The sequence below is a fragment of the Tamandua tetradactyla genome, chromosome 19, assembly GCF_023851605.1.
Source record: "Tamandua tetradactyla isolate mTamTet1 chromosome 19, mTamTet1.pri, whole genome shotgun sequence".
In the NCBI taxonomy this organism is placed as follows: Eukaryota; Metazoa; Chordata; class Mammalia; order Pilosa; family Myrmecophagidae; genus Tamandua; species Tamandua tetradactyla.
Genome location: NC_135345.1, coordinates 55,431,446 through 55,451,970, shown reverse-complemented (window position 1 = coordinate 55,451,970; position 20,525 = coordinate 55,431,446). Strand labels below are relative to the sequence as shown.

The 20,525-nt window shown below is 39.5% G+C and overlaps 1 protein-coding gene across 5 annotated transcripts in view; it reads left to right on the top strand.

Moving 5' to 3' along the window:
• KDR (kinase insert domain receptor) overlaps positions 1 to 20,525 on the top strand; it is a 47,864-nt gene that overhangs the window by 15,994 nt on the left and 11,345 nt on the right. For all 5 annotated transcript variants that reach the window (XM_077136895.1, XM_077136898.1, XM_077136896.1 and 2 more), the window contains exons 11-27: positions 880 to 1,003; positions 1,567 to 1,675; positions 2,516 to 2,857; positions 4,979 to 5,125; positions 5,673 to 5,804; positions 8,253 to 8,359; positions 8,763 to 8,898; positions 9,267 to 9,371; positions 11,624 to 11,737; positions 12,887 to 12,975; positions 13,573 to 13,726; positions 15,528 to 15,625; positions 17,590 to 17,712; positions 17,861 to 17,972; positions 18,218 to 18,317; positions 18,729 to 18,834; positions 19,938 to 20,089. In XM_077136895.1, coding sequence (XP_076993010.1) covers positions 880 to 1,003; positions 1,567 to 1,675; positions 2,516 to 2,857; positions 4,979 to 5,125; positions 5,673 to 5,804; positions 8,253 to 8,359; positions 8,763 to 8,898; positions 9,267 to 9,371; positions 11,624 to 11,737; positions 12,887 to 12,975; positions 13,573 to 13,726; positions 15,528 to 15,625; positions 17,590 to 17,712; positions 17,861 to 17,972; positions 18,218 to 18,317; positions 18,729 to 18,834; positions 19,938 to 20,089 — 2,250 coding nt within the window. The remainder of the gene's footprint in view (positions 1 to 879; positions 1,004 to 1,566; positions 1,676 to 2,515; positions 2,858 to 4,978; positions 5,126 to 5,672; positions 5,805 to 8,252; positions 8,360 to 8,762; positions 8,899 to 9,266; positions 9,372 to 11,623; positions 11,738 to 12,886; positions 12,976 to 13,572; positions 13,727 to 15,527; positions 15,626 to 17,589; positions 17,713 to 17,860; positions 17,973 to 18,217; positions 18,318 to 18,728; positions 18,835 to 19,937; positions 20,090 to 20,525) is intronic.

Sequence of the window (20,525 nt, the reverse complement as noted above, 5' to 3'; positions counted from 1 at the left end):
GTGGGGTTTTTTTTTAACCTGTCATTCTGCATTTCTTATAGCCAATTCTAAGCCAGGAAGAATATACCTAAGAAAATGATCTGTCTGTGTCTTAAGTTTCAGGAGATGTCTTTGCATGGAGCGCTCATTTATTTGGGATTAACTGGCTTTCTTTCTTTTGTGTCTCTTTTTGGTTCAGTGACAAAGTACACCTCACCAAATGCAGGCTATCTGCTCAGTTTGCTAATTGCCAACCTGTGGGTTTTCTCCTTGTACCCATCAACTGGTGAATGCTGCATTGTTCCTTCTTATCTGTGAGAAGATCCATCTCTCAGAGGAAGTGCTCATGGATGTCAGGGAGCAGTAGACTTAGCCCTCGGAGTCTCAGGCTCAGCTTATCAGGGTCTAACACAACTGCAGACATCCTTAGGGGAAAAAAAAAGAACAACAAGCAAAGCAGCAAACCACCACCCTAAGCACTTCACTTCCTGTTGTTGTTTTTGAAATGGTCACTACTAGCTTCTTCCTTGGCTGCTTGATCATTTCCTACACAAAGGCCACAGACCCAGAGAAGTTACTTTAAGAATCCCAATAGCTTCTTGGTTTCCTTGGCTTCCTTTGAACTAAATTAACTTGAATTGTCTTGTCGATCCAATTTATGAATGGAGGTTTGTTCCCAGAATAGCTCCTTCCCTCCTGTATCCTGAACGAATCTACCTAGAACCTTTTCCTTCATTGCTTTAGGCCTATTTTTAATTGGCAGACAGTCTTGTAACGTGGTAGGCTGCATTGAAAGTTGTTTCTAGGAACATAATAATGAAGTCAGATTCATTTCTTTAGGATTGAATTTGAATAAAGAAAAATTAAATCATAGCATGATCTGTTTTCTCTTTATCATAGCCAAGCTATCTTAATGACAAACCCATATCCTTGTAAAGGATGGAGAAACATGGAGGACTGCCAGGGGGGGAATAAAATTGAAGTCACCAAAAATCAATTTGCCCTAATTGAAGGAAAAAACAAAGTAAGTGTGAAGTTCTTTCAAGTCCATGCCTCCCTCTCTCTCTTATTTTCTAAATGAAAGGATGATCCAGTAATACGTGAGGAATATTGGAAATTTGTAATCAAATAAACTAGACTATAAAATCCAGAGATTAATAATCAAATTAACTAGATTATAAAATATTAGCATATTAAGTCAGTTTCAAAACGCCATTAACTATAAGAAGCACTGTTGACTTATTAATAGCTTATCAGAGAAAAGTGAAACACAGATGCCATTAAATATATACATTTGTTATTAGGTAATTCTGATTTTATAAACATGAAAATGAGAAAATGTGTTTAATGCTATATTCATCGTTTATTATATAGTTTCCAGAGCTCATTTTGTGCAAGTGTGTGTGTGTGTGTGTGAGCTTCACCAGCATTGCATAGATTTGAGAGTGGTCATTAGAGTAGTGTGATTCAGATAGGCAGTTGCAGCAATTATGGGGGCTGCTGAATTTTGGGCTGAATGCATGAACACAAACACAGCCTCCATTGTTTATGGCCTAGCTTTTTTGTTTTTTGTTCTCTTTTTCACAGACTGTAAGTACCCTTGTTATCCAAGCGGCAAATGTATCAGCTTTGTACAAATGTGAAGCTGTCAACAAAGTCGGGAGAGGAGAGAGGATCATCTCCTTCCACGTGACCAGTAAGTCCTCTCCCCTAGGATGGGATGGATCTCTCTCAAAGTGGGTGCTAAGCAGTGTAATCAGGAGCTCTTGCCAATCTTATGGGAGCAGCATCATGGTTGTTTAGGCTGAGGGCATGGATTGAATAACTGGTGCTTTGGTGCATACAGTAAAACTCTTCAAGTAGTTCCAGGGGGTGTGTGAAGTCGGTGTGTGAAGTCGGTACATCCGGCTTCATTGGGGAGCGCATGCTTTCACACGTCCTTTTAAACCATGTGTCCTGTGTCCTATATATGTCTTCCTTATCAGATTCTAATACAGGGCTTGGCTTATTGGGTTCAGTAAATATTGGTGGGCTTGCTACTGAAAACTTGCAGGAGCTGAATTTTCTGGAGGTGATCATAATGACCCAGGAGCAGTACCTTCCCATTGCGGCTGGTTATGCCTTTGCAACTTGCATTTAGGCATCAGCTTTAGCTGACTGGACTGGATAAAATAATTTTATCTGGGCTACTAATTGTAGTAAGTGCAGCTATCATGCCATTGGGTGATATGTGTTCATGGGGAACTGATTTTTAAAATTCCATGTTGTGACTAGGGTCTTTTTTGGATACGGTATTAACTTAAAAACTGTGTTTAGGGCTCAACATGGAGTTTTGATAATATCTGGGGAATTTGGACCAAATAGTGCATTTCGTGACCTGAAGTGTCTAGTTTGTTTGTCTCCTTTTATTACATCATCTCGGATGGCTAGAGTTCCTCTTGGTACTTTCTAGGTGGAGTCTGAACATAACAGGCAAGCAATACTGTGCTGTGCAAAGTTAAATCACCATTCTCTAACAATGGGTTTTCAATTTCAGGGGGCCCTGAAATTACTTTGCAACCTGTCTCCCAGCCAACTGAGCAGGATAGTGTGTCTCTGTGGTGCACTGCAGACAGAACTATGTTTGAAAACCTCATGTGGTACAAGCTTAGCCCACAAGCTCTGCCAGCCCATGCGGGAGAGCTGCCCACGCCTATTTGCAAGAACCTGGATGCTCTTCAGAAAATGGATGCCACCATGTTCTCTAACAGCACAAGTGACACTTTAGTCTTGGAGCTGCAGAATGCATCCTTGAAGGACCAAGGGGACTACATCTGCTTTGCTCAAGACAGGAAGACCAAGAAAAGGCACTGTGTGGTCAGGCAGCTCACGGTCCTAGGTAGGAGAGCAACTCTGAATCATTGTCCAGAGGCATTTGGAGCACCTTAAATGTCCTTTAAGGTGCTGTGTGAAGATGACTGAGCTCTAAGAGTTTATAAAGTATAGTCTTGCATACTTAACACTTCACTGAAAGCTTTCCAGGCAGAAAGAAGCTAATAGTGGTGAAATGATGTTTTAAAAAGAGACAAGGCCATGGTTCTTTCCAGCCCTGAGGATAGGTTAATCCACTCATATCTGCAAGGGATTAGCCTGAACCAAGGAATTTTGTGCCTTGTTTGCCCTATTCTTGGGCATTCATTTAATGAAATAGACAGGTATATACGGAATGTCTGCTATGAGCCAGGAGAGTTCCTGAACATCACAGTATTGAACAAGATGCACCTGATGTGGCTCCTATGTTCAAAGAGCGTACAGTCCAGTGCAGTACACAGACAAGCCAAGGGGCGGTCATAGCACAGGGAGGTCTCTTTTTCCACGAAGGCAGCACTTGTTGTCTGTTTTGTGTCTTTCCTAGAACATCCTAGCGCAGTCTAGGTGCTCAGTAAGCAATCTGCTGTATGAATGGTGGTGATGGAGTGAGTTTAGCACCTGTGACAGTCCACAGGAGGGGTACTACCCACTGCCTGTGCCCCTGGACTATCTTGTGTGGCCCAGCATGGCTCAGGGTCAAAGGAATGATCATTTTAGTGAACAGACAACTTCATAAATTCCCCTTGGAGCAACTCTCCATGTAACCTTCCTTACATAAAAGCCATAGCTCTCTATCTGGGGAAATGAGTTAAATTGAGAAGTTTCTTTTTGTGTGTCTCCTTCTCTTTTCTCCTCCTTTTTCCTCCAAGTTGCTAGGATGTTCTCTGTTTTTTGTTTGCTTGTTTGTTTGTTTTTTGTTTTTACTGTTAGGGAGGGGAAATACCCAAATAAACTAATTTGTATCAGAGTGTTAGAGGAATAATGCCTTCCTTTGAGGTCTTGGCATATTTTAAGAAATTTCTTTAGACAGAGACACTTGCATGATAGAGTTGGTTATTATTAAAACTTCAGGTGTCAGAAGAAGAGGTATTTGGAGGGGAAGTCATCTCTTGGCCCCTTCCATTCGCATTACATGGATGCTGATGTATTTTCTGTTGACATTGATGGCTAGTCTGTCTTCAAGCTGATGGAAAATTTTAGGAGGTTCCTGGCCTTGCCATGCCCAGGAAGTATCTTCTTACAATTTCAACTCAGGACCCCTAAGTTGTTTTCCAAAAATTACTCTTAGAAATAGACTAAAACCCTATACATTTACTTAAAGCCCAGTGTAAGTGCTCCGTTAAGAAAATCTCATTTTGCTCAATGTTGAAGTTAGATTCTAGCACCGTGATTCCTTTTGATGGTCAATTGGTTTGGGCCAATTTTTTCTGTAACACTTTGACAATTTGCAGGAAAATGTTACATGTAAAGTCTGGCTGTATAAATACCCACAGGTCTCATTTTCTTTAAATCCTTGACTTTCTTTCGAGTATTGTTTTATTTGTTTGTTTTAGTCGAAATAGCAATGGACTGGTCTTTTAGGGTCACCAGAATCTATTAGTGGTTCAATTAGTCTACTTAGTTATAGGAACTTGGATAAATCCAACTCCCCTGAACTGTAGTTATTTCATCTGCAAAATCAGGCTAATATTCCTGTCCTGCCCATCACATAGGAGGGATAGTTAGTAATCGAAATTGTATAAATGAGTTTTATAAAAAGGGAAGTGCCAAATAATTATAAGCCATTCCTTGTGTGTTGAACTACATTGAAGGTTTAACACTTCCCAAGAGAAACATGACATGGGGTTCGAGGGTGTGGGAGGAGTTCCCTGGGGAAACCCTCCCTGAATAGAGGGAAAATCCACAAAAGCGACCTTGTGGATTTTGTGACGTGAGTACCAGCTAGAATCACTAATATGGATGTTCAGAGAGGTATGGTAATCTGTATGAATTAACTTGTTTCATTTACTTTAACTCTCAGGGGTCAACACTGCTGATGCCAACTTCTTTGTATCCTCAGTTTAGTATAATATAATCAATAGTTTACTAATACTAAAACCATTTCAAATTATGACTAAATGTTCTCTGATTGTCTTACCTGTGTGCATAGAACGCATGGCACCCATGATCACAGGGAGCTTGGAGAATCAGACGACAAATATTGGTGAAACCATCGAAGTTTCCTGCATAGCTTCTGGAAACCCCCCTCCACAGATTACCTGGTTTAAAGATAATGAGACACTTGTAGAAGACTCAGGTGAACAGAACTTGTCTATCTATCTTTGGTTGCAGAATTTTCTCAGAGATTTTATCTAAAATCATATTATTTTAAAATTACTATTTCTTTGTATGCTGTATGGTGGAGGTCACATTTCACTCTTTTTCCATGCAATTGTCCTGTTTGTTGAATTTTGGTGTGAGGAGTTGGGGCGGGAAGTGCAGGGGCCAGGAATCACACCCAGTCTCCCACCTGACAGGTGAGGATGCTACCACTGAACTTCCTTTGCCCATGCCCCACATTCACTTTATGGTAGGAAGAAAAGCAGTTTTAGTACACTGCTTTTACACTACACTAGCAGTTTTAGTGTACATGTCTGGCTCATTTCATGGACATTGAGTCAGAGTGTTCAGAAGCCTTGTAAAATTCTCATGGAAACTGGGAGAGATCAGTCAGCAGTAGATCCTGTATGATTCTTAGGAGCTAGCTAATAGCCCAAGATTAATTTATATTAAAAAATTTTTTTTCTGGAAAATTCCACCAGACCTCTCCATAAATAAGGATAACCATTTTCCTCCTCTCTTAGGCATCATATTGAAAGATGGAAATCGGAACCTAACTATTCGCAGGGTGAGGAAGGAGGATGAAGGTCTCTACACCTGCCAGGCCTGTAGTCTTCTTGGATGTGTAAAATCAGAGGCCTCTTTTATAGTAGAAGGTCAGTTGAGAATTCATAAGACACCCCAAGTGGTTATTAAAAACTAGCTTGCCTCGCATATCTTCCCATATACTCTCGGTGAGAGGATTATAGGTGATTTCTCTGTTTTTTTGTACTGTGTAAATTTTCTTACATATTATTTTAACCAGGACATGAAACTAATGTTATTTTGAATCTGCTTGCATCCCATTGCATATCCCTTGAGTTCTCATTGAGGAAAGATTAGCTAGGCAGTCTGAATATCCTCCTTCCATGATCCTTTTTTCATTTGAATGCCTTGCTTAACTTGTCACCTCATAGTTTTCACTGAAATAGCAATAATAAAGATTTTTTAACAATAGGCCATTACTTTTCTGAAATAAAAAATTTGGTTCTCATCTAAATGTGAAAGGAAACTTGTAATGTGCGTGCAGGAGTGATGTGAAATCTGGCATTTTCTCAGTAGAAAAGATAATCTGTGACAGAATATTTTATCTGAAGAAGTGTATTCTTACGTCTTTGTTCGAACCGACCAGGGGAATAAAGCAACTGTTTTGTGTGGGTGAAGGAATGGTGTGCAAGGGGAAGAAAGTAGGATGGTGACAGATTGGAAATTGATGGATTCCTGTGAACTCATCAAAACTGGTCTCTCAAAATCTAGATTTTGGTCCTTTTAATCTGTCAAAAAAATGTAGCGAAGTATTGCAGCTCAATACCTTGATGTGTTTTCAAATCTGTAGGCTTATTTACCATTTTTTTTTTTTTAAAGAGAGAGGGAGGAAAGGAAGGAAAGACAGAGAAGGAAGGAAGGACAGAAGGAAGGAAGGGAGGAAGAAAGGGAAACATTTTTAAACATTTTCTTGTTTTATTATATTTTGTTTGTCCGTTTGTTTTTCACATGGGCTGGGGCCGGGAATCGAACCGGGGTCCTCCGGCACGGCAGGCAAGCACTCCCGCCCGCTGAGCCACCGCGGCCCGCCCTTATTTACCATTTTTGAAACTATACTTGCAAATAAAAATTTCGTAGGATATGGTGGGTTTTTACTTCCAAAGGGATTTGTTTCAGGGCAAATCCCAGGGAGAACCCAGATTCTCTCTGGTACTCTGCCTCGCCCCAGCTAGTTGTCTGTAGCTGGTTTGGGATGCCTACCTAGGTAGCATTGGCAAAGAAATTCTCTTTACTTCTTACCTGGAGACTACCTAGAAGAGCAGAGGTAGATATTTAATACTCCTGCTAGATTCCCAGAGTTGATGTGGAATATTAGTACACCAATTTATGTAGACAATTCAATCTTTGAACTTTTTACTCCCTAAGTATAAATGAACTTTCAAGTATCTGTGTATAAATAATTACTTTAGTAGGAACACTGAAGAAACAAAGCTTACCTGGTGCTTGTTTCTCAACCATTAACAACTCTTATTTTGCTAACTAATTAATTATTTGTCTTTCTACCTCTTGAGGCTGCCCTACCTCACAGTTTGTAGCCCTGGTTGATTCACTCTGTACTCTTGATGGGTAGAAGTTAGGTGATAATTGCTTTCTTATCAACTCTTAGCTAATTATTCTTAGTTGAAAGCCTCTCCAGCATTTAATTTTTCTCATTCAAAACTGTCCTCGCTACCCTGAACAGCTTTTCTCCTGGATCTCTGACTTTTCCTTTTCTCTTTCATACCATGGCTGGTTTTAAACTCCTATTGCCAAGCTATGTGTGATGTGCTCATCTCAATTCCCTCTGCCTCATTCAGGCTCCTGACACACAGAGACATAGTAAGTATATGGTTAGTTGGTATTGGACAGACATTGTTCAGTTTTTGACCAGATCACTGACTAGCTACCTCTCTGAGTTTTCATCTGAAAATTAAGGGTGATTGAGATTAGGTGGGATGACATATCTAAAGTGATAGATACTTAGATGCATAGTCACCAGTAGCTCATGTGCCAAAGGACTCCATTTATTTCCTGAACAATCCTTTGTCAAACTCCACATAGATCAAAACATTGACTGTTAGTGTAAAGCCAGACTTTTATTTCCCCAAAGTAAAAATACTTCTCTATTGAACAGGATCTCTTTTCTTTCCATTTAACTCTGTTCTGCTAAACACTTTCAGGACATTAACAATTTTATCCTTAATTACTTTAGAATTTTATTGCTGAAAATTTTCCTGAGCCATGCTTTAAAATCTTTAAGTTTTCTACTAAGAAAATTGTAGGCTCCATTCAAGTTCGAGTCTTATGACTATCTTCTTCTGTGCTTTTTCCAAGTTGGTAAGCTTGAAACCTTGCCTTAGCAAGCAACTTTGCCCTCTTACATCAAAAGGCATGAGTTAGGGCAGGCCTCGGTGGCTCAGCAGGCAAGAATGCTTGCCTGCCATGCCAGAGGACCCAGGTTCGATTCCTGGTGCTTACCCATGTTAAAAAAAAGGCGTGAGTTGCCAATCAGTGATGCTCATTCATTTGTGTCTTCCCAGGTGCTCAGGAAAAGACAAACTTGGAAGTCATTATTCTAGTAGGCACTGCAGTGATTGCCATGTTCTTCTGGCTTCTTCTTGTCATCATCCTACGGACCGTTAAACGGGTAACAAAATAATTTCCCTCTGTCCCATGCATTTTAGTTTTCATGATTAATGAAAGCTGACTGGGGTTCTTTGAGTTATTTCTTCCCATGTTTATTGGCTCAATGGGCACATTTTTCTTTCAATACATTAACATTCTTGCCCACTTTCTTATGGCTGGGCCACTGGGCTTTAATTGACAGAAGCCACTAGAGAGGAAATAGGACTTGCACTGTCTAGTATAATTAAGATTTAAGAACTTAATTTGTTGGGGAGATGAGGAGACATTGTAAGCAGGACTGTAAGGGGACTATTCTCATTGAAAAGTGAGACATCAAGAATGAAGTTCCCATAAACAACAACAGGCACACAGAACAACAGCCAAACAACAGGGCTTATGTGACCAGAAGGACTGATGTTTTCCAGGCCAATGGAGGAGAACTGAAGACAGGCTACTTGTCCATTGTCATGGATCCAGATGAACTCCCCTTGGACGAACGCTGTGAGCGCCTTCCTTATGATGCCAACAAATGGGAATTCCCCAGAGATCGCCTGAAGTTAGGTGTGTTTTTGTGTGATATTAATTTGATATTGGTTTCCCAGGCTGTTTCTTCTTCCTTTGGAGTTATGATAAGTCTAGTCTATTCAAATGTCAGATTCTGGTTCAGAAATACTCATTCCATCTCTTGAATGTGGATAATTATCCATTTAGTCACTTAGATATAGTGTCCCTGTAGAAATTATCCTCCAAAATAGAATGCTTGGAGAGCGGAAGAGGAGCAACTCAATAATTAAGGAAGGACAAGAGAGTAACTTGGATAGTCCCTGTTAAACCAGGATTATGGCCACCTAATCTACCTGGTTCTCTGCACACTTTGGTGGTATAATAACCCAAGTCTGTTTTATTGTTGCTGTTATTGTTGACTCTAGGTAAGCCTCTTGGCCGTGGCGCCTTTGGACAAGTGATTGAAGCAGATGCCTTCGGAATTGACAAGACAGCAACTTGCAGGACAGTGGCTGTCAAAATGTTGAAAGGTAAAAACAGAATTGTATGGTGATAAACCCCTCTATTTGTTTCATCCAGTCTTTAAACATAATGGCAAGGCTTATATCAGTGGTCTCGTGGTTAGGTGCACCCACTAGCTAAGCATACAGACTTTAACAGAGCACAGCCTGGCAGGCAAAATTGGGGCTACATTTTAGCCACCCCACTTCCACATGTTGCCTGTGAACCCTTGTATTGGGCACAGCTTATACAACTATACTTAGGGTACCAGAAAAATGTACCATGATTATACCAAAATTCTTTTTAATGTAAGTAAGATAATTATAGCCCATCCCAGAAGTGTAGAAAAGAATTTGATATTATAAATGAAACTAGTGGGAATGCTAACACAATATATTCCCTAGAATTGAAATATGTGAAAGACTTTCACGTGAAAAGGTAATATGCAAAAATAAGAATAGTTGTGTCAAGAAAGGAAGCATTGTGGGTAATTTTTCTTAAGTCAAAGCTTTATAAATAACTGTTGCTCTTTATTTAAGAAAAACACTTAAAGGGTCTTCCCAGCTTGTGAGCAGAGGGCCCAACAGTTTCGGAGTGTTCAGATCATACATTTTATAGCCTAATAGGAATGTTGGGCATAGTTAAATCTAATTGTAGTGGAATTCTGGTCTTGCCATTTTAATTTGGAGAGGTGTGCATGTAAAACTCTTTACTCCAATTACGATGTGCTGCCTTTCATTGCTTTCATTGATGAAGACAATGCTGCTGGCCCTTTTGCATATTCTCCCTTGTGGCCAGGGAGGTATATAAGTCTGAAGTGGCTTATCTGGGGCTGGGGTGCAAATGTGTCTGTGAATTGGAAGAAAGTGAACCAGTTTACATCAAGATCAAGCTCTCAGCCTTAGCCCTGTTAACCCCATGTGCCAACTGGCCTTGCCAGCTGGCCCTTATTTAGTTTCCTACTCAGCACAAATCGGCTGGAACTTCAGCATAGGCTTTAACACGCAAGTATATTTAATACATGCTTTTGCTTCCTTATTAGGACACACTGAAATAATCAGGCCCTGAGAAATATAGTAAACCTGACATATTAAAATCCACTTGTAAAAGAGGAAAGTCTAGGTGTGATTTCGTTTGTAGATGTACTCTCCACTTGGCAAAAAAAAACTTCACAATGGATTTCTTTAAATGTCACGGTGAACTTAGAGTAAGAATTTGATTGAAAATTAGAAAATTTAATTGACACTTGACTTTTAGGGAAACACACCTATGTTGTAAATTGTGTTATCCTTAGAGGGAAAGTTGCAAAGTTTTTTACGTGAGATGGAGGGAAGGCATCAATTGTCCTGAAGTGTCTTAGTTTCCTATAAAAATGTACTACAAATGACAGAAATTTATTGTTTCATGATGGCTACAAGTCTAAAATCAAGGTGTCACTGGGCCATGTTCCTTCTGAAACCTGTAGCAGAGAATCCTTCCTTGCCTCCTCTAGCTTCCAGCATTTGACAGCAATCCTTGGTGTTTCTTGGCTTGCAGATGCATCGGATTCCATCTTTATATGGCCTTCTCCCCTGTGCCTATCTGTGTCCCAATTTCCTCTTTTTATCAGGATACCAGTAATATCAGAATAGACCCCATCTTAATCCAATTCGATCTCCTCATAATTGGTCATGTCTTGAAAGACCTGTTTTAGTTTCATAGACTCCTCAAGCAAATACCATATAATGGGTTGGTTTAAATTATGGGATTTATTAGCTTTGAGGCTAAAAGAAAGTCCAAATCAAGCCATCATCAAGATAATGCTTCTTTCCAAAGAGCTGCATTCTGGGGTTAGCTGCTAGCAATCCTTGTCTTCTCTGCCACATGGCAAGGCATATGGTGGCATCTCCTGGTCTCTCTCTTTTCTTTCAGGTTCCATGCTTTCAGCTTCTTAGTTCCTTTCTCTTCTTCTTTCTTTCTTCTAAATTACATTCTGTTACAAAGGGCACCCGTAATAGGATTAAGACCATCCTGATTGAGGTGGGACATACCGTAACAGAAGTTACATCATCATAGTCCTCCTTAGAATGGTTTCACACCCACTGGAATGGATTAAGTATAAGAACACGTTTTTCTGTGGTACATACAGCTTCAATCCACCATAAGAACCTATTTCCAAATAAGGTCTCATTAAAGGAACCAGGTGTTAGGAATTGAATATATCTTGATGGGAGACACAGTTCAACCCATAACCTAAGGCAATACGGGTTTTTATGATTTCCCTCTTGTTCTTTATTTGTAGAAGGAGCCACACACAGTGAACACCGAGCCCTCATGTCTGAACTCAAGATCCTCATTCATATTGGTCATCATCTCAATGTGGTCAACCTTCTAGGTGCCTGTACCAAGCCAGGAGGTGAGTATCTATGGATATTTTATTAAAGTAGTTCTAAGTTTGTCAAAAAGTCATGCAAAAAGTACAGAACTCCCATATGCTCCCCTACTGCTGCCACACACAGTTTTCCCTATTGATAATTTATATTGTGTGGTACATTTCTTACAATTGATGAAACAATATTATTAGAGTATTAACTGTAGTCCCTAGTTTATATTAGGGTTCAGTAACAATTCTATGGTTTTTGTTTTTTAAAAAAAATTTTTATTCTGGTAATGTAAATCTAAAATTTTCCCTTTAAACCACATTCAAATGTACACTTCTGTGGTGTTAATTGTATTTATAATGTGCTGCCATCATCACCTTCCATGACCAAAACTTTTCTATCACCTCAAACAAAAACTCCATGCTAATTAATCATTAACTCCCCATTCCCATCCCTACCTGGACCCCTGGTAACCTATATTCTAGTTTCTATTAATTTGCAAATTCTAATTATTCCAGAAAGACCATACAACATTTGTCTTTTTGCGTCTGGTTTATTTCATGCAACATGATATCTTTAAGGTACATCCATGCATCAACTTCATTCCTTCTGGTTGCCTAATTTTGACATATACTTCTCTGCTAGTATTTGGGGGAAACCGCTCAACTCCCATGACTGTGATTTCCTTAACTTTGGATACTTTACCAGAATTCTAGATATGAATATATTTCACATAGGTTTAATAGGCACTGTAATTAAATTATTCTAAAACTTCCTATGCAATAAGAATGTATTACGAATGCATTACTAGGACATAATGCACTATGATATGATTTCTAATAGATGTTCAGATGAGAAAAAGTAAACTTCTCAAACAACTTGAAAGCAAAGAACCTTACAAGTATCTTCCCATCAAATGAAGAAAAAGAGTCATTCTAGATGATAGTGTTGAAAAGCCAGTGGGTAATTTTTCTTCTGAAACTTCAGTTAGTCTTGTTGTAGAATTGCCTTTTGGAAGAGAAAAGAGCTACAAAAGAAGGGATTGGGACCAAGTGGTCTTTAAGATCCTGTCCCAATCAAAGATTATAGCTTTCTAAGATATTTTTGGGTTCATCAATACCTTAGGCACTTAGAAACATGAGTGAAAACACTTTTCCTTTCATCGCATGCTGTGCTGTCTGTAGGGCCACTCATGGTGATAGTGGAATTCTGCAAGTTTGGAAATCTATCAACTTATTTAAGGAGCAAGAGGAATGAATTTGTCCCCTATAAGGTATGTCATTTCCTAACTCAACTCTGGTCATGTTGTAAAATGGGAGAACACTCAAAAGTAGAACAAGTTAATTGTCTAGTTGAAATTCTCTGAAGAACTTGTGAGAAATCTCACAAAACTTCTTGGCCTGTCCGTTTTTACCTCCTGGTGGAAACATGCTTTTCATTTTTATTTTTGTGACTTTAATATATTGACTCATCAAAGATGGTGCCAGAGGAGGATAGAAGGTGGTGGGTGTGATTACAAAAAGGGAAAGACAGAGTGAAAAATAGCTCTGGATTATTCTTTCCCCACTTTAGCCATATTTAGCTCCATTGAGTGTAATCTCTCTATAAAGGACACCTTAATGCTGGAAATATGTCTCAGAGCAACTTGAAATAACACATTTATCTCTTTTAAGTTAAAAAGCAGCTGAGCTTTATGGAAGAAAATTTATTATACAGAGAATTAGCCCAGAATTTCAGCCTAGAGATGATAAGCTTGGAATTGATGTCTTTCATGTCTGTTTTTTTTAAAATAATTTCTATTGTTTCCACATTTATTACACTTTAGAGATCCATTTTGTAGTCAAGAAGTTCATTTATTTTTTCTTTAAAGACCAAAGGGGCACGATTCCGTCAAGGGAAAGACTACGTTGGGGAAATCCCTGTGGATCTAAAACGCCGCTTGGACAGTATCACCAGTAGCCAGAGCTCAGCCAGTTCTGGATTTGTGGAGGAGAAATCCCTGAGTGATGTGGAGGAAGAGGAAGGTAATGGCTATTGCCTCCTCTTTGTTTAACTCATGCTCTTGTAACAATTGACAAGGTGATAAGGTATTACAAGGAATTTTGTAATGTGAAGAGTCCTATACTACCTAACATTTAAAAGGTGTGACTTTCTAGATTGCCTTGAAATCTCTCCAAAATTGGAGTGCATGCCCGAGATAAACAGCAGGCTAGGTTGAGGGACAGAGTAGGACTAGCCTGAGACATATGAGTACCCCAAGTGAACTAACCAGTTGGTAACAAACCGACATTCTTAAAATATTGGTTTAGCTTTATTATCAGGAGAAGCTAACCACTATATTTCTGAAAGGTCAGAGAAGGAGGCTCTTTAGGGATTGAATACCTCCGCATTGCTCTAAGCAGTTCAGCTCCATGTTGCATACTTCACTAACACAACAAAAGTCTTTCAGTTAATCATATCCATCTCCAAGGCAGCCTAGAGGCCGTCTGTTGTCCTACCCCCCACAAAATGGCTTATCAATTGTTCCTTTCAGCTCTACTTTCCAAGAGGAATTTTGGTAAATGCCACTTTTCTTTATCCCCTGTAGATTGGAAGGAGCAGAGACAGCTCCAAGGATGTAGAGGTGGAGTTTTCTGACATCTGACTTCTCTTGAGACATGAGTTTAGAAGAATCCAATTATGAGATGGTGGAAGAAGCCTACTCTATTTCCCTTGACGTGGGGCTACAAGCAGAACTTAAATCTAATTTCTTTCCCTTAGAAACCAAGCAGGCAGCAGTAAGCCTGGACTTGGTCCAGCAGAACCTGGGAGATCATCCAGGCCCCACATACCTGAACCCACATTGAGTAGAGCCATCTCTACCCAGTTCCTTCTCTCTCGCAATATGGTGGCCAGTTAGCCGGAAATTGAGATAGCATGTTGGAGTAGAAAGGGCATTCTTTCTTTATTCAGTAAATGAAGAGGTTTCACTAATTGTTCACCAAAGGCCCTTTAGCCCTAAACATAATAAGTCATTGAGAAAAAGACTGGCTGCCTTTTAAATACTTATAAAGTTATTATTGCAACTGAGTTTTCATTTACTCTGGTATTTGTCTTCAGGAAAGATGCCATAAGTCTTATCTTATCTGACCAAACTTAAGAGCTCATTTTGAAAACACTCATTGATGTCTTAGTGTTTATTTGTACCAGTTGCAATGATGCAAATACCACCAATTTACGTAAATTCGTCTTTCTCTCCATGTTCCTGTTATCTCTCATTTGTATCCTTGAAGGAAAAAAACATCCTAGATTTAGTGTTTACAGCACTTTTTTAGCTTTAAAGTGAAAGAAGTAGATATATTTCTGATATTTTTAGTTATCCATTGTAGATTATTGTATGACCTTTGGCCTTTGTCCCAGGACAAAGCCTGGAGAGAAAAAATTCACTGACCCTGAATATTGTTTTATTTTTAGAGTTCTTGATATGAAACTATTGTTTATCCCTCTGGGTACATGAAAAAAACCCAACAGTTTAAAACAGCAAATTTGAAAAAGTCTTCTTTAACTCCCCGTTGTCTATGTCAATTTTACTGCCATTCTGACTCCTGGGTTTGCCATTTCAATTTGGCTAAAATGGAAAAACCATTATTTTTTCTAATGTATATGATGAAAGCTAATAATGCTGGGATTCATCACATTTCCAGAGGATAGAGACATTTTCTCCCAGCTTCTACTTCTTGAATTTAAATCCCAAGTCTTAAAACTATCATTATTCCAAAAAACTTAGAAACCAATATTACTGACTGCTGGAATTACTGACCTCCATCATCCTGCCTCTTCTGACAGCTTCGGAAGATCTCTACAAGAATTTCCTGACCTTGGAGCATCTCATCTGTTACAGCTTCCAAGTGGCTAAGGGCATGGAGTTCTTGGCATCGCGGAAGGTAAGACCACTCAAGGGGAAATAAACTATCTCTTCAGATCACAGGTGTGGAAAAAAGCTGCCCGGTGCTGGCTCCTGGTGTTCATTTGGGACTTTTAATTATTCACCACTGCTAGGACTGTTCAGCGAGCTCTACCAGGAATGCCCTGTTTCAGCTCATTAAAGGAACGGAAGAATTTCATAAGATTAAGTCATATAACAGATACTTATCAAACATCTACAAAGACAGCATTCTAAGCACTAATATTTGTTCACTGTGGTGAACAAACAGACAAAACTCCACCTTTACAGAGTTTTCATCCTAGTGGGTGGAATAAACAATAAACAATATAAATAAGCAAAATACACAGTCGCTTAGATGGGAAAAAAATCTATGGGGAAACAAAGCGGGAAAAGATTATGGGGAGTGCTTGGTGTGTGTGTCCGCTTCTCTGTTTGTGTATATCCATTTTAAATAAAGTAGACAAGGAAGACTGTACTAAGAACGTGACATTCAAACAATGACCTGAAAGAGGTGAGAGACTGAGCCTTGTAGATATCTCTGTAGATGAGAGTCTATTTTTAATTTATTTTACATTCCTCACCATCCATCAAAAAGTATTTGTTAGTCCTATAATTAGAAACCAGGAAGGACAGGCTTCAGATGAGAGCGATTAAAAGAGCCAAAATTAGAAAAGTAGGCCAAACAAAGGCTGAGGTGGGGACGTGACAAGTTACAAATATTCCAAATGTTGTAAACACCATGGGATGCGGGTGGGGTTTGGTGGGTGGGGGGGCCTGAGGTTGGCTTCTGGGAAGGTTTCCCCAAAGGTAAAGGCCTTTTTTCTGGAGAATATGATTTTTTTTTGTTTTTATTTTTTGAAATCAGAGCTTACCATTTAGTCAGGCTCCTTTTGGCTGCTAGAAGGGAATGAGGGATCCTTTAAACTTCCCTTCCACCTACTGGGTAGGTAGTATCTTCTTGACTACACCTGGTTGTTGGAGTAACAAGGAAGCTCTTTGGTTGGGCAGGATCTAGAAAGTACTGTTTGTTGGAATCCCCTGGTTGCTCAATCGTGTTAAACAATGTGCTTCTGAAAATGCCTCATCCAAAGGTAAGTGCCAGGCAGATGATGAGGCACTCAGTAGAGGCTCACAGGATGACTTCATCACTTTATCACAGGATCACTGACTTAACAATTCTTATCTAAGTCTTTCATTTATTTCTAAATGGTCCCTGAATCTCTTATGCTTTGTCACTTTGGAATACAAATTTACATTGTGGAGCTAAAGCTGGCTGGCAGTAGGAAGTTAGAAGATGGCAGGGGATATTAGAAGGGAAAAACTGGGAAGCTAAAAAGAATAGAAGGCAAGCCAAGGTGAATATCGTTTTACTTTTTTTGTGCACTAGATAATCAACTGATTAGTGCTAGGTTAAAATTGTGTTAGTAGGCCTTTATGATCACCCAGTTTTTGAAAATAGAATGTGCCCCAACTGGAAATTGTTTATCAGAGACAGACCAGCTTCAATTACATCTGGAACTGGGAAACCACCAAAGAGCATAGAACCAATGAGAGTCCTCCATTGCTGATCTTCAATCACTCACTCAAAATAAATCCCATTCTGAGGCCTCCTTAGAATGACACACTTTAACCATATATGGTGCCAGGCAAAGGGTGTGTGTGGATGTGATCAGAAACACATTCTTCATTGTGTCCAAGATAAATCTATTTATGACTCCCTCATCATATTATAGCGTAATTATTCAACTCCAAAAGCTGGGACTGTTTATGAAATAAGCAGATGTGTGTTTCAACGAAGCTCAAAGACTTTTTTTCCTGGAGTGTTGATAAAAGATGTTAGCCCAGTCCTTAATCAGTTGGTTTTCTGATGTGGGGTTTGTTTTCTTTTTTAAGCATGAGATCACAACAGATGTAGAAGAGATCAGCTGTGCCGAGACCTAACGCACACAATTCTCTTTGCAGTGTATCCACAGGGACCTGGCGGCACGAAATATCCTCTTGTCGGAGAAGAATGTTGTTAAAATCTGTGACTTCGGTTTGGCTCGGGATATTTATAAGGACCCAGATTATGTCAGAAAAGGAGATGTAAGTTTCAAAGATGAATCTGGTGATTTATTAAGTTGGAGAATTCAAACTCCTGATAGCAAACTTTAGGACATGTGTTCAGAAACAAAGGAAATTTTTTCTTTAAATATTTGCTATTTGAATTTTTCCTTGTCTTCTGCCCTCTTAGGCACGCCTCCCTTTGAAATGGATGGCCCCCGAAACTATTTTTGACAGAGTGTACACAATTCAGAGTGATGTGTGGTCCTTTGGTGTTTTGCTCTGGGAAATATTTTCCTTAGGTAATATTCTTCTTTCCTCTCCATCAGAACCCAAGTAGAATGATAAAAGTTGGTGGCCCCAATATTCCTTTTCCTCTCCTGTATTCCTTCTTTAAGGATTGAAACTTACTTGGAAGTTTAGGATTAATAAACTCTTAAAAAAAAAACAAAAATGAAATAGAGGTGAGGATTTGTAAGAATCAGATGAGGACTCTGCATAAGAGAAAAATCAAATCAAATAATGCCCCATTCATGTTATATTCTAGGAGCTTCTCCATATCCTGGGGTAAAGATTGATGAGGAATTTTGTAGACGATTGAAAGAAGGAACCAGAATGAGGGCCCCTGATTATACCACACCAGAAATGTAAGAGTTTACAAGGGTTCTTCTGTCCTCTTTCTTTGCTCACAATTCTTCTAGAAGACTTTCTATTTTATATACCTCCTTCACAGCCCACTTTGTCCACCCCCCCCCACCCCCTTGAAGCCTTCCTTGATAATCTCAAGCACAGATTCATTACTTCCTTCTCGAAACAATAGCACTTCATTATGTATACCAACCAGTTAATTAAGTTTTGTTTTTATTAGATGTTGATTTCTAATCCTTTCTTTTCTATGCATAAATTTTCTGTATCTTCTACAGTTTTGTGTCCCCATTGAGCATGTCTGTCCATGGTGGTGGGCTCTTTATAAATGTTTGCTCATTCAGTTGCGTATCTTCAGCATCAGCTCCAAGAGGAAAAAGGCAGTGAATGAAATCAATGTTTTGCCTCTCTAGGTACCAGACCATGCTTGACTGCTGGAATGGGGAGCCCAGTCAGAGGCCCACATTTTCAGAATTAGTGGAACATTTGGGAAATCTGTTGCAAGCTAATGCCCAGCAGGTTTGTAACCTCCATCCAAGAAACTTCTACAAAGAGTATATAGCTGTCAAAGGCTCCCCTGCATGGATCTTCTCGTGGCTATTGTGCTCTACTTTCAACTACTGATTAAAGGAGCCATATTCTTCCAGATCCTAGCACTAATGCTCTTCTAAAACCTATAATTACTCTTTTAGACAGATGAAGTCCTAATCCATAACCTGGGAGCAGATCATTCTTATTCCTGTCAATTTATCTTTGTGTGAACTATCCAGAAGCTCTTCCAAAGTAAAAAAGAAAAAAATCTGGCCCCTCAGAAAATCAACAGTGAAAGGAAATTTAAATAAATTCTGCTGGCAAAAACCACATCCAAACCATGCAAAACAGGTGGCTCTTTCCTCGGTAAAATCCCAGTACGCTATAACTTCCTTTGGAGGATTTTAAGAGTTGTGGTCTTTCTGCCTTTATGTTAGAAAGTTATTTAATCTCTAGTCAATGCTGCTTACTACAATGGAAGCCAGTTTCCCCCAGCTTTTGTTTTGAACAGCTGGAGAACAATAAGTCAAATCTGTTTTTATCAATAAACCTTCCAAACATTTGAAGGTGTCAAATAGCCCTTTCTCTCCTTCTCTTGATGAAGTAAAGCTAAATTGTGTAACCTTTTCTCAGAAGCCCCATTTTTCTATCCATTTATTGCTTTCCTATCATCAGTTTTTCCATTATCTTGAAAGGTAGAGGCTAAAATTGCGATGTGCTCTTTAAAGAACTTACCTGCTCTATATAGGGCTTTGTGAAGAAAAGATTTCTCAGCTCTGTGAAGAAAGCTACTCTTGTCAAGTCTGTGACCACAGCGTTTTGTCTCCATTGTAACGACAGTCCTCTGCAGTTTTCTCACAGTCTTCTCACCCACCTTCTTTTTAGTTAGTTCCTTCAGTATATTGTCATATATACATCCCTTTCAAGCGCCCTTTTGTTTTTGACACACCGTTTTTAATGTCAGAGTGCTATGTTCAGATATGAAAGTACTACACCCTATAGCCAAGAAGCCCCTGTGGCTTTGTTTTTCATGAAAAAAACTCTTGTAGAACAGTAGCCATAACAATAGCATTCTATGTTTATTGTTTTAGGATGGCAAAGACTACATCGTTCTCCCCACATCGGAGACTCTGTGCATGGAAGAGGATTCTGGACTCTCTTTGCCCACCTCACCTGTTTCCTGTGCGGAAGAAGAGGAAGTGTGCGACCCCAAATTCCATTATGACAACACAGCAGGAATCAGGTACTGCCGAAGGTCATCGTCCCCTCGGGGGGCTTCAAGGCCATCTTGGGGAGGGGGAGTGGGAGGAAGACATTTTATAAAGCTGCTGCATCTCTCGCTTCCACACTTAACCTTAGCCCTGAAACTAATATAAATGGCACTCTCCTTCAATGCTAGGGTAGGTGAGTTTTCTCCCATCTGTAGCCCATGTTGCTGCCGCAGCTTCTCCTTTTAGAATTCTAAGCCCCACAGCTGCGAATAGCTGGAATGCCATAGTTTGTTAATCTCCAGGAAAAGAGACCAATTTCATAAAGACAGCTGTATGCTTTTATTAACGTGAATTAAATGGCTTAGGAAGGTTCCGGAAGGAAGAGTTTCTGTGCATATATGTGCACACTTAGGCTTCTCTGGCTAGGATACAGTATACCATGGGGATTTGTCCTGAATTAGAGTGGGC